The sequence below is a fragment of the Tachyglossus aculeatus genome, chromosome 9 (assembly GCF_015852505.1).
Source record: "Tachyglossus aculeatus isolate mTacAcu1 chromosome 9, mTacAcu1.pri, whole genome shotgun sequence".
NCBI lineage: Eukaryota > Metazoa > Chordata > Mammalia > Monotremata > Tachyglossidae > Tachyglossus > Tachyglossus aculeatus.
In genome coordinates this window covers 19,360,359-19,375,751 of record NC_052074.1, presented here as the reverse complement: position 1 = coordinate 19,375,751, position 15,393 = coordinate 19,360,359, and the positions used below count along the sequence as shown (strand labels likewise).

Below are 15,393 nucleotides of genomic sequence, written 5' to 3'. Positions count from 1 at the left end.
CTATTTTCTAAAAAGACTGAGGAAAATAAGTCTCTAACTAAACTACCCTTTCTTTATCAGCTGGTTGTTTTAATAGACTAGTTTGTCTTGATAAATCATGTGCCTAATGTGAATACATTTGAAAAATCCATTATAATACAGTCTAGAACAGACAGTAAAGACGTTATCAAAAGAACAATGCCTCCTCCTATCTTCCCAAACCAAACTACATTATTCTTTGCTAAAGGACATGACAGTCATTTGCAAATGCCTTGGGACCTCAGTCCAAACCTGCAAGGGAGAACCCATCAATTCGCTTTCTTTCTCTCTCTCTTCATTCATAAAATTGTATTTATTGAGCACTTACTGTGTACAGAGCACTGTACTAAGTGCTTGGGAGAGCACAGTATAACAATAAGTGCTTATTATTAATAACTTAATATTATTATCAATAACAACTTATTAAGCACTTAGTACAGTGCTCTGCACACAGTAAGTGCTCAATAAATATGATTGAATGAATAAACAGACACTTACTGTCTGTTTGTGATTGTAACTCATAACAATCTACCCTAAACTACCCTTTCTTTATCAGCTGGTTGTTTTAATGGACGAGTTTTTCTTGATAAATCACATGCCGAATATGAATACACTTGAAAAACCCATTATTGTACAGTCTAGGATAGACAGTAAAGAATTATCAAAAGAACGATGCCTCCTCCTATCTTCCCAAACCAAACTACATTATTCTTTGCTAAATGACATGAATGAACTGATTGAATGAATACACAGACACATACTGTAAAATTCTGGGTCTCAAAGCCAACCTACCATACACACTGCTGCCATTGCCCCACTGCGAGGAAGTCATAGGTAGGATTTAAGATGGCAAACTGGGAAAGTATCCAGGGGCACAACCTTGGCATGTTCATGCAGCACACCCAAACTTGTTCAGAAAATAGATTACCACCCATGGGAGTTGAATTTCATATGGGTGTTACTGAGTCCTAGTGGGTTTTCAAACATCTATGATTCAATATTTCTCAGTGTCACCAGGTATGCATCCTGGAAAGGATCCCTCAACTCCAAAAGAATGTTCAAGTCATGGATAGACTAAGAAGCATGGTAAGACAGTACAGGGATATAAATAACGATCCACTTAAGTATACCCAGCATTAAATAAAAACTCATGAGTGGGCAAAGGAAATGGATGAGATAGACCCCAGTTACCTCCTGTGTGGAAAAGAAAAAATTCCTCACCAGCTAATCACCTCTCAAAGGCAGGGTGCAATCAAAAGATTCCCTATGTATCACTTGGGATACTGGGACTGTTGCATTGTTTTGAGCCAGAATGAGCTCACATGGAAGGGCGAAGAGCCCAAAAACATGTGGATCAACCCCTGTAAGCATTGTTGGATGTAATTTCTTGGCTGCTGTAGTTTTTATTTTACTTTTTTCTTACCACCACCACCCCCAACTCAGTCAATCCTTCACTTTTAGATTACAAGCTCTGGGGAAGAATTACGTTTAAATCACTGCCCAAGAATTCTCCCCAGAGCTGCAAAAGATGTAACTGATCAAGGATCACAGATGAACAGACAGAAAAAGGAAACAATATAGGCAAATTGTAAAGTTGGCTTAATGTATGAAATGGCTTAAAGTGCTGAGAAATTAATTGGGGAAAGCTTGTTGGAAAGTGGGAGAGCTTGGTGGGGAGAGCCGTAGTCTGTCTGATGTGGGAAGGGAGAGAGTTCTAAGCCGGAGGGACAATGTGAGCAAGGGGATAGAGGCAGGAAAGTTGAGGGCCTGGTATAGGAAAAGAAAGAAAAAGAAAAAATCCCCACCAACCAGGCATTTTTGCAACTGGAAGAATAAATGACCTTGCAAGTCTCCCGACTCCTCCATTTGCCAGTCTGGTGCCCTTCATTAGAAAAGGGCTACACATGCCTGCTCAAATCCAAAAATTCCACAGTGACATGAACAGATGGAGTTCAGATTATGTCACATGCAGAGCATTTCAGATAGAAATGAAATAAATTCCAGACACCAGCTTGCATAGCAGTCAGTCTAAAAGGCCTCATATACCACATAACCTTTGTCACATAATGGCTGAAGTTTTGAGTTGACAGGAGCCTAAAACATGAGAAAAAACTGCAAACAATTTGTGTAGTTCCATATGTAGTATTTACAGTTAGGTGTGCTAAGGCTTTTAACATTAGTCTACCACATTCTTAACTAACTAGCATCCCACGCTGTCCAAAAATCCATCTGCTCATTCTATAACTTTGTATCCATAACAAAACTTATGGGTTTTTAATTGCTCTTTTGGCATTTAATAACAGAATGAAAAGTATTTTTTTCCTTCTAAAAATCTGGCATGCAGAGGCTTTTTTTTTCCCTTAGGTCCTTTAAATTCATCAGCCCCTCCGATAGTCTGCTTTTGAAGTCCTTTCATCCTATATATAGAGTTTGGTGTTGAAAGACCAGTATGTAAAGTCCAGGAGACACTTTCAATATAGGGAAACCTCCATTTGTCTAGTCTCAGAGTATAAGTTGGTGAATTATTTTGTTGTCTTATTGTTTAATCAATTTAGGGGAAATTCAAAATGATATTGTAACCCTTCCAAGGAAATCCAAAATAATTTAATACAAATGACAAACGGTGTTGATAGGCATCATCATCATCATCAATCGTATTTATTGAGCACTTACTGTGTGCAGAGCACTATACTAAGCAACACACAGAGACAGTCCCTACCCAACAGCGGACTCAAAGTCTAAAAGGGGGAGACAGAGAACAAAACCAAACATACTAACAAAATAAAATAAATAGAACAGATATGTACAAGTAAAGTAAATAGAGTAATATGTACAAACATATATACAGGTGTTGTGGGGAAGGGAAGGAGGTAAGATGGGGGGGATGGAGAGGGGGACCAAGGGGAGAGGAAGGAAGGGGCTCAGTCTGGGAAGGCCTCCTGGAGTGTTTTTTATGGTTGCTGTTGGTGGTGGTGGTGGTGGGGGGGTTTAATGGTATTTGTTAAGGGCTTACTATGTGCCAGGCACTGTACTAAGCCCTGGGGTAGATACAAAATAATTGGGTACAAGATAAGGCTCACAGTCTCAATCCCCATTTTACAGATGGGGTAACAGGCACAGAGAAGTTAAGTGATTTGCCTAAGGTCACACAACAGATAAATAACAGAGCCAGGATTAAAATGCAGGTCCTCTGACTCCCAAGTCCATTCTCTCTCCTCTAGGCCATGTTTCATTTGTTGTAACAGCTATAGATCAGCACACTCCGAAGCTATCAAGTATCTGTATTCATCAAACTCCTTGCCATGTGCACTGTGCCAAGTGTTTGAGAAAGCACTATGGAGGTAAGAGACCCAATCTCTGGTCTTATGTTTTTCATCATCTAGGATTCCTATGCCACTATCAGTTGTCAAGTTATTGCAGCAGTTTCTCTTCTCTTTGCCCTTTTTTCATTTTGATTGGATTATGCATGCCTAGTCACTCCTCTTATCGGAGTTCATGAAACCCCAAGAGTGGTAACACATTTTGATTCTCATTTTTAAAAATCCCAGACATAAAAGCAGCCCCAAATAAATTGGCTACACTAAATCATGTACTCCAAACCCTCAACTACTTTTCTAAACACAAGTTTATTCTTTTACCTGCAACAGGATGTATGATTTCAACCTAAGATATTAAAATCAAAAGCAAACTAGTACAGCCTTTTAAAACATGCTGATTAGAAAAGGTTGAATTCTAGCAATCAAAGTTGTAGAGAACTCTGCTTCCAAATGTTGAAACAGGTTGTATTCAAACATCTGGTGGCTTATTGCCATGGTATTTGGGTCATGAAAAATCCAGGAATTGTAAGCACCCCACTATTGCCCCGTACAAATGTCAATTACTACTTGTGAACTGTGAGACTTTCATCCTGTCCATTTCCTGAGATCTTAGTGAAGCTCTACTGCGTTTGGGCCCAGGGTCCAAAAGCCTTTTGTGTGATGATTATCTACTAATTCACAAATATCCCCGACAATTGGAAAAGCCAGCTTTGGCTGATAAAAAAAAAAGAAAAAAAGAGTTAGCAATCCAACTAGTCTTAAAATCCATGTAGGAGAGTCAACTTACCCCTTTCATTATTTATAGAAGGTTAATTCTGCCTATGTATTTGCATAAAGTGAGGGACAGATGCATCATTTAGGTTTCTTAAAAATCTAAGGAGTTAAGTAGCTGTGAAGACTGGAGGAAAAAAGAAACTCCAAACATTTGTAACAGGAATCTTTTCATGAACTTTACAAAATACATATTTTCTTTCATGTAGTACTTTCAGACTTGGTCATCAAAATATGAATGAGAATTTGATATTTTTATGGTAGTGAAAAGTAAAATTCTCAGGAGACCTCACCTATAAAGAAAACTAATGCAGTAATAAAACCAACTGATGTATGCATATACAAAATGGGTTTTAGGTCACCTATCACATACATAAACTGTTATTTTTTAAAAGATGATTCCACACAAAAGGAAAATTTCATAATGCTAATGGAGCAAAAGCTGAAAAAAATACTTCACACAGATTGAAAGATATTCCTCTTCTAAAATATTCCTGTAAATTTCAACCACATTTAAAATTACCAAATAAATTGTTGCCTTTTTAAATGGCAAAGATGGAGATTTTTAATGAAACTTGGTGTGGTAGCCCCTCCACATTTTACTAAAATGGCACATTTTGTTTGCTCATTAACTTCGCTTGATGAAATGAATGATTAAGGCAGTAAGCTCAATGTTTCTGTGCCTCCTTTGGTGTCAAAAATATTTTGGTATTTATAGGCAATTTAAAAAGCCTAACTATATGTTTTTCCCACAATTTTTAAACCTAAGATAGTCTCCATTTAAAGACACTTATTAGCACTGAAATTCAAAATCATTGGAAAGACTTTTTCAGTATATACAACATATGCAGGTGGTACTCTAAGATACTGAATACCAAACTCCCCTTTTCTAAAGAACTAGGACAGGCCCATTTAGCTGAAATTGAAGGGGAAAATTAGATCTGACAGTGGGATTCAGCCTCTAATAGACAAGAGATGTGAGAGATGGAATGCAGGGAAAGGGGATTTCTCTGAGAACATCTGAAAGTGGTTGAATGTGTTAGACTTCAAAAGCTGAATAATGTTTTCCAAATATGCATTTTATAATTTTGGTCAATCTAGAAATGTGGCTCACACATTTCCATTTATGGATGGAGAAAAAAGTCCAAACTCCACCTGAAGTGGGGTGGGGTATTAACTACTGAATTGCAGATAGAGCAGTTATGAAGCTAGGGGCTTATTTTTAAGAATTTGATCAAATGGTGAGGGAATACCAGCTCAACCACTGTGCCTAAATATTGCTTGTGTAGATAATTGTGCAACAAGTGTGTAACTAACAATATCAGAGTAAATGAAACAATTAAGGCATTGACAAAAAATGAAACAAAGCCACTCATTTAAATGGCAAAGCAGTATAATGTACTTTAAAAATCAACTTATGGCGCTTTCACGTTTGGAGATGCCAATTTTTTTTTTTTTTGGTAAATTCCTTGTGAGCAGGAAACCTGCAAAGAAGCAGCGTGGCTCAGTGGAAAGAGCACGGGCTTCGGAGTCAGAGGTCATGGGTTCAAATACCGGCTCCGCCAATTGTCAGCTGTGTGACTTTGGGCAAGTCACTTAACTTCTCTGTGCCTCAGTTACCTCATCTGTAAAATGGGGATTAAGACTGTGAGCCCCACGTGGGACAACCTGATCGCCTTGTATCCCCCCAGGGCTTAGAACAGTGCTTTGCACATAGTAAGCGCTTAATACCATTATTATTATTATTACCAACTGTTATACTGAACTCTCTCAAGTGCTCAGTACAGTGCTCTACACACACTAAGTGCTCAATAAATGTGAATGAACTGTATGCAAAGCATTATACTAAGCACTTGGGAGGGTACAATACAATGAAGTGATGGCTGGATCAGAAATTCTGATCTGGACATTAGCCTTACTGGCCCTCTGCTCAGAAAAGAAGTACTACCAACCAGGATACTCCCTGAAAATAGCCTGCCTTTAGTTTCTAATAAATTATTTTGGCATTATTACTATGGTATTTATCAAGCACTTTCTACCTGCTAAACATGGCAAGAGACACAAGATCATTGTGATCGGACAAAGACAGACTCTGTCCTACAAGGGGCTGGCTGGCTTTCAGGATTTGTCAACCTCCCTGGTTAATTATAGGGACAATTTTTAATAAGAGGGAAAGTCTATAAAAATTCAACTCTCTACCTCCGAGAGCTCTTTAAAAACTTCATGATTTACTTCTTGGATTAAACTGATGGCTCTGGGATCAATTTTTGTTCTATTTCTTATTATCAGAGTAGTGGTAAAATACACCACACTGGTCACAAAAGTGTCATTACTGTGACTGCATACTTTAAAGTTTGTATTTTTAGAAGAATCAGTTTACCCAGCAAAGAACACTGACAGTTGGGTTGCTACCCTACTTACTGCCAAAATAGAATAGGCATCAAGAAATGGAAAAATCACTTAGAACTAAGGTCTTAATATACTTTTTGCTGAAATCCACATTATATGTTTATGTCAAAAACCAGGACATCATCAGTAGTTTTTGTTTTGTGTCTGTGAGAGGAGTGTGATGTGGGATGAAAATTCTTTGTATTCTGGGGTATCTATTCTTAGAATACTGTAGGATTTAAACAGTACCTACACCAAGCAAATTCCAATCTGGACATGGAAGTCTGTGCATATGAAATAAGCAAGAACAGTTGGGAGTAGGTGTAAATTAGACCTACTAATTTAGCTGGATTGATCCCAATTCCAAGACATTTGTAAAATTTTCTAACTAAAATCATCTGGCACTATGGCCTACAAAGAACTGAAACTGTCCTAGTTAGACTGGGACATATGGGCGGCCTACAATCAAACAATTTCACTACTCAAATTATTGAGAAATCATTCCTTTATTTTATTTTTCTTAACTTTAGAGCCGACTGTCTTGGGTGGAAATAATCCAGGGGTTTCAAGAGGAGCAGTTCTACGAAGGCAATTCTCCAGAGAATTGCATTCAACTGAGGATAGGTCAAAAGACAGTTCTCCAAATTCAGAGAACAGCTGTTCCCCACACGCACCTGCCATATGTTTTCACATTGTCCAGAAACTCTCATAGCCATTTCCAGGTAGGAAAACCCTCTCTTTTGTATGTCAATGAAAGTCTGCTTGGGTATTAGGGACTTGACATAAAAATGCAAATTTCTCCCCCCCATAGCCAAAAGCTGGGATTCTTTGCATAATGGAAATGAATAGAACTCCAGAGCTTTGCACCCGGACTCTTTTTAGTTTAGTAACTCATGGCAGTCTAAAAAGTATGAATGATGTCCTTAAAATAAATGTGTCCATGGTGTGTCCTATATGCATATCATGATTTTTAATGTCATCCAATGTTATGCAGAATCCTTGGTGTGTGCTAGACAAACTTCCAAGAGCCTTATTCCCTAACGATTCTCTTTGTTGAATAGATTGCCAGAACTGAAATGTTAATTCCTGTTGAGTCTGAGGCAGGACAAAGCATTTGGCAAATGTGCCAAATATCACTTTTGCCGTAGTAGTTCGGAAGGTGAGGGGGATGATGGTGGCCAGTGTCTACCTATCTGGGAGGTGACGATTGTGATGCACATTGCTGCTCTGCTGGAGACAGAGCAGTAGGCACGGAGTGAGAGTACTCCAAGTTAGTACCCTGGACTCCGCACACAGTTCAGTCTTCTCTCCATTGTTATCAGGGTAATACATTCCAAATTTCATCTTTTTAAAAAGATAATACACCAACTATTCCTCACCCAATCGCCCAGACTGTAAACTCATTGTGGGCAAAGAATGTGTCTGCTATATTGTTATATTGTATTCCTAAGCATTTAGTACACTGGTCAGAACACGATAAGCACTCAATAAGTATGATTAACTGACACCTCTAAAACCTTACTAAAATCACATCCCCTCCAAGAGCCCATCCCCGATTAAGTCCTCTTTTCCCCTATTCTGCCCCAAAGCAAATAAATAATAATATCCATAATAGTGGCATTTGTTCAGTATTTACAGCCTACTGTTCTAAACACTAGATTAGATACAAGAATCAGGTACCACATGGGACCCACAATCTGAGTGGTACGGAGAAGAGGTACTGTATCCCCATTTTTCAGATAAGGGAACTGAGGTACAGAAAGGTTAAGTGACTAGTCCAAGGTCACACATCAGGCAAGTGGCATAACTAGGATTAGAACCCATATCCTCTGACTCCCAGGCTCGTACTATTTCCACTAGGTCATGCTGCTGTACATATCCGTAATTAGGACGATAGCAATAATTTGTTTATATTAACATTCATCACCCCCTTTAGACTGTAAGCTCCTTGTTGGCAAGGAACAGGTCTTACAACTCTGTTGCATCCTACCCTCCAAACACTTAAATTTTCTGTACACAGTAAATTCTCAATAAATACCATTGATTGATTTTCATCTAAATATCCCATATGTATTATATTCTTGTATAATGAATCACAATCTAATATGAACTAAACAAAACCTTGGAAAAGCACTATATTCCTAAAACCTGACATCTACATTATTTTTCCTGAGATAGCTTGAAGAACTATTTCTCTAAATTTATAGTAGTAGGGCAATCAATCAGTATAAAGGATTGAATGACTAAATCAAAATTTAACCAATTCCATAGTGATTTATGCAATGACGTAGCTGAGGTTTGACAAGATCATTGTTAGGACTGCAAAGACAAACTTGTCTTTGCCATCTCCAATACTGAGATATTTTCCAAAGTCAGACTCCCACCTTTCCAAATAAACTAATGTATTCCACCCAAATCCAGTGAGATAGATTATGGCCACCCCAAGAGTATCACAAAGAAATGAATATTAGTTTTATATTTCAGCATTTAGGAATGATGTCAGAAAACAGATTAGGATTTATGCCCAAGGCAGGTGCTAAAGGTTGCCATTTTGGAAACAAGAAAAGTGGATGGGCATCCCCTAAGGAATGTTCCCTATTACTCCTATAACAACCTAAAAGCTGGGTTTTATGTTTTTAAATGTGAAATGTCTAGACCTTTCTCGCTTTAATGATTTCAATATCAAATGTTAATGGACGTGCTCATTTCAAATGTACTATATTTCTTTCCTAGAAATGCAGGGCAATAATGCATCTTGTAGAAGAGCAATAGGGGTAGTATGCTGATAGAGCTGTTGTGGATAGAGCAGGGGCCTAGGAATCAGAAGGTCATGGGTTCTGTTCCAATCCTGCCTCTGCTGCTTGTCTGCTGTGTGACCTTGGGCAGCTCACTTCACTTCTCTGGGCCTAGTTACCTTATCTGTAAAATGGAGATTGATACTGTGAGCCCCACATGGGACAGGGATTGTATCCAACCCCATTTGCTTGTATCCACCCCAGAGCTTAATACAGTGCCTGGCACATGGTAAGTACTCAACAATTAACACAATTATTATTCTTAGCTAAGACCAGCATAGAGGTCTTAGAGGAGATTTTTTTTCTTAAGTCCATTGATTTCCCTAAACCATGTGGAGGGGGTGGGGAGGGGGGACTAATGGTCCCTGGCAGCCCACAAGAATACCAGAGATACACCAAGAAATGCTCTAGGGGCATGAAGGGCAACATGACACCATACTTCCATAAAATGGCATGTATGGTGCTCAATTGGCCTTAATTTAAAGCATCTCTCTGGGGGTTAGGAGGTGGAGAATGGAATGGGGGTGCCCTTTTCCTCTCTCCAGCTTGAGCCATTCGGCTGTCTTCCACTCCTACGTCTTGCTGAACAGGGGCACAGCACCTGAGCCAAGGAACCTGGTGGCAGGAGTCATGGTCAAAAGAGGCTGGAGCTGAAAATAAAAATTCTGGGCATAAAGGCATGTAATGCCACAGATGTCCTGGACGGGGGCCAACCTGCCGAAAATACAACTGTCCGGGATATAACTGGACATTTGGCCACCCTAGAGCCAGAATTTAACAGGAGAATCTGTGAATTCAGTTTCAAAAGGCAGACTTCATTCTTTAGGAAATTTAACTAGGATTTTTTTCAGTTGTTTTTAATAAACCATAATGTGCAGAACCCCAGCAAAAGCCATTAGACGTATACCATCAGATGTGTACCCAAGAGAAGGAAATTCAAGGAAAAATTGCCAAATGTGTCCTTCTGAAAATTCCAATTTGCAGAAGGATTTAAGAAACGAACAGTCACTTTAGTCCATTTATTTACTTCCTTTTTTAAATTCAAAATATTTCAGAACTTGATTGCATACTTGGATTTTTTCATGTCAAAGTCTTCTTCACACACATCACTATTTATTGGCTAACACCAAAAAATATAAAGAAATTAGTAACAACATGAATTCCTTGATTTAAAAAAAAAACTTAATTGCCTATTGATGATGATGATAATAATAATAATATTCATTAAGCGCTTACTATGTGCCAATTCATTGCCAGTTACTTATATCATCTCTAATCACCAAGGCCCTTAACTACCAAAGATGAACAACACTTACCTGTAAAATTACTCGGTTTGAAGTCTATGCACAGAAAGCTCTGTTTCCTAGTTACTTTGACTGCTCTCCATCTCTTCTCATTCAGAATAACAACCAAAATGTCAAATACATTACTAAGTTACTCTCCCCACAATAGGCAATTTATATATTAAGCTCTCATGGCTATATATGAAAAGCAAAGGATGTCATTGCACTACAACATCAGTAAGGAAATGTTTCTGATATGACCTCAAGTACCACGCTATATGCTTTTATCTCATGAGTTTTTAGTTCTTTGCATTATACAAAAGGAAAGCCAAGAAAATCAAAATGACCATTATTCCACAAATTGTGGTGAGGTGCTTGATATGAAGATGTTATATTTATGTAATTGCATATCACACATAAATATTAATATATTGGGATTGCCAATTATTTCCATATTTTCTTTTTGTTATTAATTCTATTTGCTATTTAAAAATCTACTTTAACAGCAGTAACAGAATAGCCTTTGTAAATTAATAAAAATCCATACTGAATTGAGAATATAATATTATGATAGAAACTCACCCCCTCCTCCTCCGAGAAGACTGGCATTTGCTGGGTTAAAAAGAAAAAAAAAACATTAAAAGCCATTAAAATGCACTGCAATGCCAAAATAAAACAATTGTAGTTGACCTAAATGAAGATATATCTTACTCTCTTTAATCATTCATAAAGAGCTTACTGTCCAGAGTATTAGGAAAAAAATTCCTACTTTTCCTCATTTTAAAGTGAAATACTAAAATTAGACATTTTCAGACTTCCTTCTCATTTATAATAAAAATACTCAGATGAGTCAGTTCTCGGAAAAAATATTTAAACAATTTAATGATTTCATAAAGGCAATACAGTTTCAAGTAAACTTCTAAAACAAAGTCAGAAGTATCACGAAATGATTATACCTTTTTCACAAGCTCTTTCTTTAAAGATAAAGAGGGAAATTCAAACATTTTATGAACTTTAGGCTTAAAAAAATTGGGGGGGACCATTGTTTTATTTGCAAAATTACACACCAGCTATAATTGTGTTTCTTCACACATAACATTCTTATTCCAAGCTTTTTGTTGCAGTATCTACCAACCAGCAAATCTATATGGTTTCAGGAAGCTATCTGCTAATAAAAATTGGCATGCATTTTAACATAAGTTCTTTTATTTATGTAGCACTATTCTTCCAAGGAAATCCAAGTTTTTAGACATTATCTCATTCATTTACAAAATCTCTGTGAGGTTACCAGGTGGGTAGCAAATGTTATCCTCATTTTATCTTTTTGAAAAGTGCAGTATAGAGAGATTATAGGAATCAAGAACACACATTAAATCAGGTAACATGATTTATCTCCAAATTCAGGGCCCTACCCAACAAACCACAGTCTCTCATTATTTAGTACCAGCAAATAGTAAAGGTTTAAAACTCTCATTAAGAATATATGTTCATATTTCATTAAGTTAAATTTGTGATGATTATTGCTATGTTGACGAGCAAATTACAAGTAAGCATGAAGGGCAAACTTTCCTTGGATAAGTCTTTAATGTGCTTCCTAAAGCATTCAAATCTTCATTGCTAAAGCAACTGATGAAAGGGAGAGGAGAGATATTTGGGGAATTCCACTGATAACATGTGACCATCAACACCTCTCCCATATTGGGAGAACATATTGAGAGGGCAGAAGATTGCTGTTGAGGGGGTTTTGGAATGGTTTTCAACAATCACTGCATTTTCTCTTCAACAGGTGGTGGAGGATGCTTGACAAAGTCATTCTTGCTTTCTCCAGACAATGACACCAAGAGCTAGGGTCAGAGTGCCACTTACAAGAAATTATGCATATTAAAGTTGACGTGTCCTAATTAAGGGTATGTAATATCCACTTATTCCCACTTAGAGTTCAAAGTCTTGTTGTTCAAAAAAGTCAAGTTCCATTCCAATAGAATACAAAGATTTCTTTAATACATCGGGGTCAACCAGAAAAGTAAATCAAATACTTGGATGTTTTGCATTTTTCAGCCCCTCATATCCAAAAGTTACCCATAGCAGAAGTCAGCCCAGTTTCCCAGTTTTATGTGGTGGTGTTTTTTTTTTTTTAACAACTGAAAACTATTCTGAGGTTTATTAGTTCTCCAGTTCCCATAATCTCCATCTGCTGCTCTCTGTTATCCACATCTTCCACGGTAGGAAGCAAGTCCAAAAATCAGAAATACCTGGCCTTACCACAGGATACTTAATTGGAAAACACAACGTTTCACTCAACAAGCACAGAATTTTCTGGCTTGAAGGGCACACAGCAGATCCATCTGTTTAAAAAAGCATTTCTCTAATGAATGTGGGAGGATCAGTTAGTGTATTCCTGTCCTAGAATGTCATTTAAATTTGAATTTCTTTGAATATACCCAAATGATCTGAATTAGCTATATCAATAATATCGACACTCTTTCTTATCCAACAAATTTGTTTTATTTTATCTGAAGTAGTAATTGTTGGCTCTTGATTTTAACACTTTCAAACAATAATCACTGTTAAAAATAATGCTAGTGGGGTTTGTTAAAATGGATAACCATGGATCTCGTTTCCCGATCTTTAAATCTTGTTTACCAGCTAGCATTTTGTTTACAGTTTCTTGGATGTTTAAATAGCAATAGATACCTGCAAACTTTTCCACAAAGATTATGCTACCAAGGCAGGAAGTTTGGTATTCTTATGCCAGTTTTACCGAGGAGGACACTGAGGCATGGAATGTTTCTGATTATTTGGTCTAATTCGCTCAGTTAATTGAGGAAAAAAAAAACAGTCCTTGGAATTATTATCTGTCCCTTACATTGAAGTCTTGGCTGAACCTTCCCTAGGACCATTTCATCTTTATATGATCATAATATACTATGTGCAGAGCACATAGTAAGCGCTCAATAAATACGATTGATGATGATAATTGATCTCTCCGATACTTCAAAACAACAGATTCAAGAAGTCACAATCTTTTGATTATTCATCCGTTAGCCATCGGATCAATCGGTGAATTAGAAATACTGAGGTCTCAATGAAACAATCAACTTTGGGTCTGATAACGCCTCTGGAATCACGCAAAAAAATAAAAGGATGCATACAGATCAATAAAATGCTTGGACTACACAGCAAAGAAAAGGGTGTTCAGCAACCAGTGATGGCTGTTTGCATCTACAGCTACTCATTTTACATGAACAAACACCAGATTGGGCTGTTTAGTTCAATTGCCAGCTTGCTGTTTTTCTCCCCTCTGCAATTTGGAGATAGCTCAAAGCCTCTAAGGAGCATCTGATGGCAGTTTGGCACCAGGCTGGAGTGGACACAGTTGTTACCACTCTGCCAACAAAGCCTTGCTTTCAGTCACAGATTTGGAGGTAGGCCCTGCTTGACTACCAAGCTTTTCAGAGGACATCCAATGGCAGCTCAATTAGACGAAAGACAACAATGACGAGTCCAACGTTTGTAAAATGTAAAGAAAGCAAGGGGACCCTTCATTCTGAGAGATCTGTTAAAATATTGCTGGCCTCAAAGGATGAAGAGGAAGGACATTTTCCAAAGAGAAATGAGAATTATATTGAAAGGTAAGAAATCACAACTGTGGAAAGATCTTGAGCTATCACCTACTATAGTCTCCTGCCCTTATTTTGTTGAGGAATTAGGTCATGGACAACAAAAAGTACAGAGATTCCTCCATCCCACTCAAAAACCTATTTCAGAATTTTCACACCCTTTCGCATAAAGGACTCTCTCTCCTGGACAACTATATTTACTTGTAATTTAAATCAATTTTTCTTAGTTGTTTCTTGGTGAATTACTGATCAGTATCCTCAACAAACTTTCCTGTATTTGAAAGCAATTACTGAAACACCCCTTTGCCATCATCTTTTGGCTAAACAACTCCAATCCTTTCATATTTGCTCACTGGATCTATTTTCAACACCTTCATTAGTTTTTGCAGCTCATCTTTGGAAACTCTCCAGTTTCCCCACAACTGTTTCATTTGTTTTTTTTAATGTGGTGACAAAAACACTTTTACTACAGTTCTGAGGTATACACTAAAAAGCAAAAAAACCACAAAGAATATTTTCTGGCTCTTTATGATCCCAGCTGTGGACTTCTTTACCAGGAGCTACAGCTTTCTCACCAAAACTCTGCAGTCAGGTAGTTTGACCAACCCACCTGGGATTGCTTAGGACAAATGAGGATCTTTGAAACTCTGGGAATCATTCCTGACTTGTCCTTCACATGGTCTCTGTTTTCCTGATATATGTCCTGTCCTGCAAGGTTCACTTACTGGGAAATTAAAAGATCCACTGAAATGATACAATTTGGAAGTGGGGAATGCTTTAGGGAATATTTTTTAAATAATAGTTATGGTAATACACTAACGTCTGAACACAGGCATACATCTGTCAAATGGAAATACAGAAAGAAGGGTGCATGATATATTTGCGGTATGTTTGATCTTTTTCTAAACATGAAAGAATGTTTTGGTTGATACCTTTTAATTGGAAAACTAATTCAGTGAGACAGCTTTCTATATGACAAGTCTTTGAGAAGTAAACTATTCACCTACTACCTTAAACAATTTTTATTTCATCAATAAAATATTACCACAGGCAGGTGGCAAGCAGAGTATCAGTAATTTATGTAACAGGCAATTCTATTTCCTCTTATGCCTGTCTCTATTTCACCTGATCTACTAAAAAAGAAAATAGAATATACCTTAAAGTTGGAAAGGATATTCCAGGGATTCTAAAAGGTTGGTAA

The 15,393-nt window shown here is 37.5% G+C and overlaps 1 protein-coding gene across 2 annotated transcripts in view; it reads right to left on the bottom strand.

Annotated features, from left to right (window-relative positions):
• The window catches only part of MACROD2 (mono-ADP ribosylhydrolase 2), a 1,236,128-nt gene that overhangs the window by 957,375 nt on the left and 263,360 nt on the right, over positions 1-15,393 (bottom strand). For both annotated transcript variants that reach the window (XM_038750842.1, XM_038750843.1), the window contains exon 4: positions 11,155-11,184. In XM_038750842.1, coding sequence (XP_038606770.1) covers positions 11,155-11,184 — 30 coding nt within the window. The remainder of the gene's footprint in view (positions 1-11,154; positions 11,185-15,393) is intronic.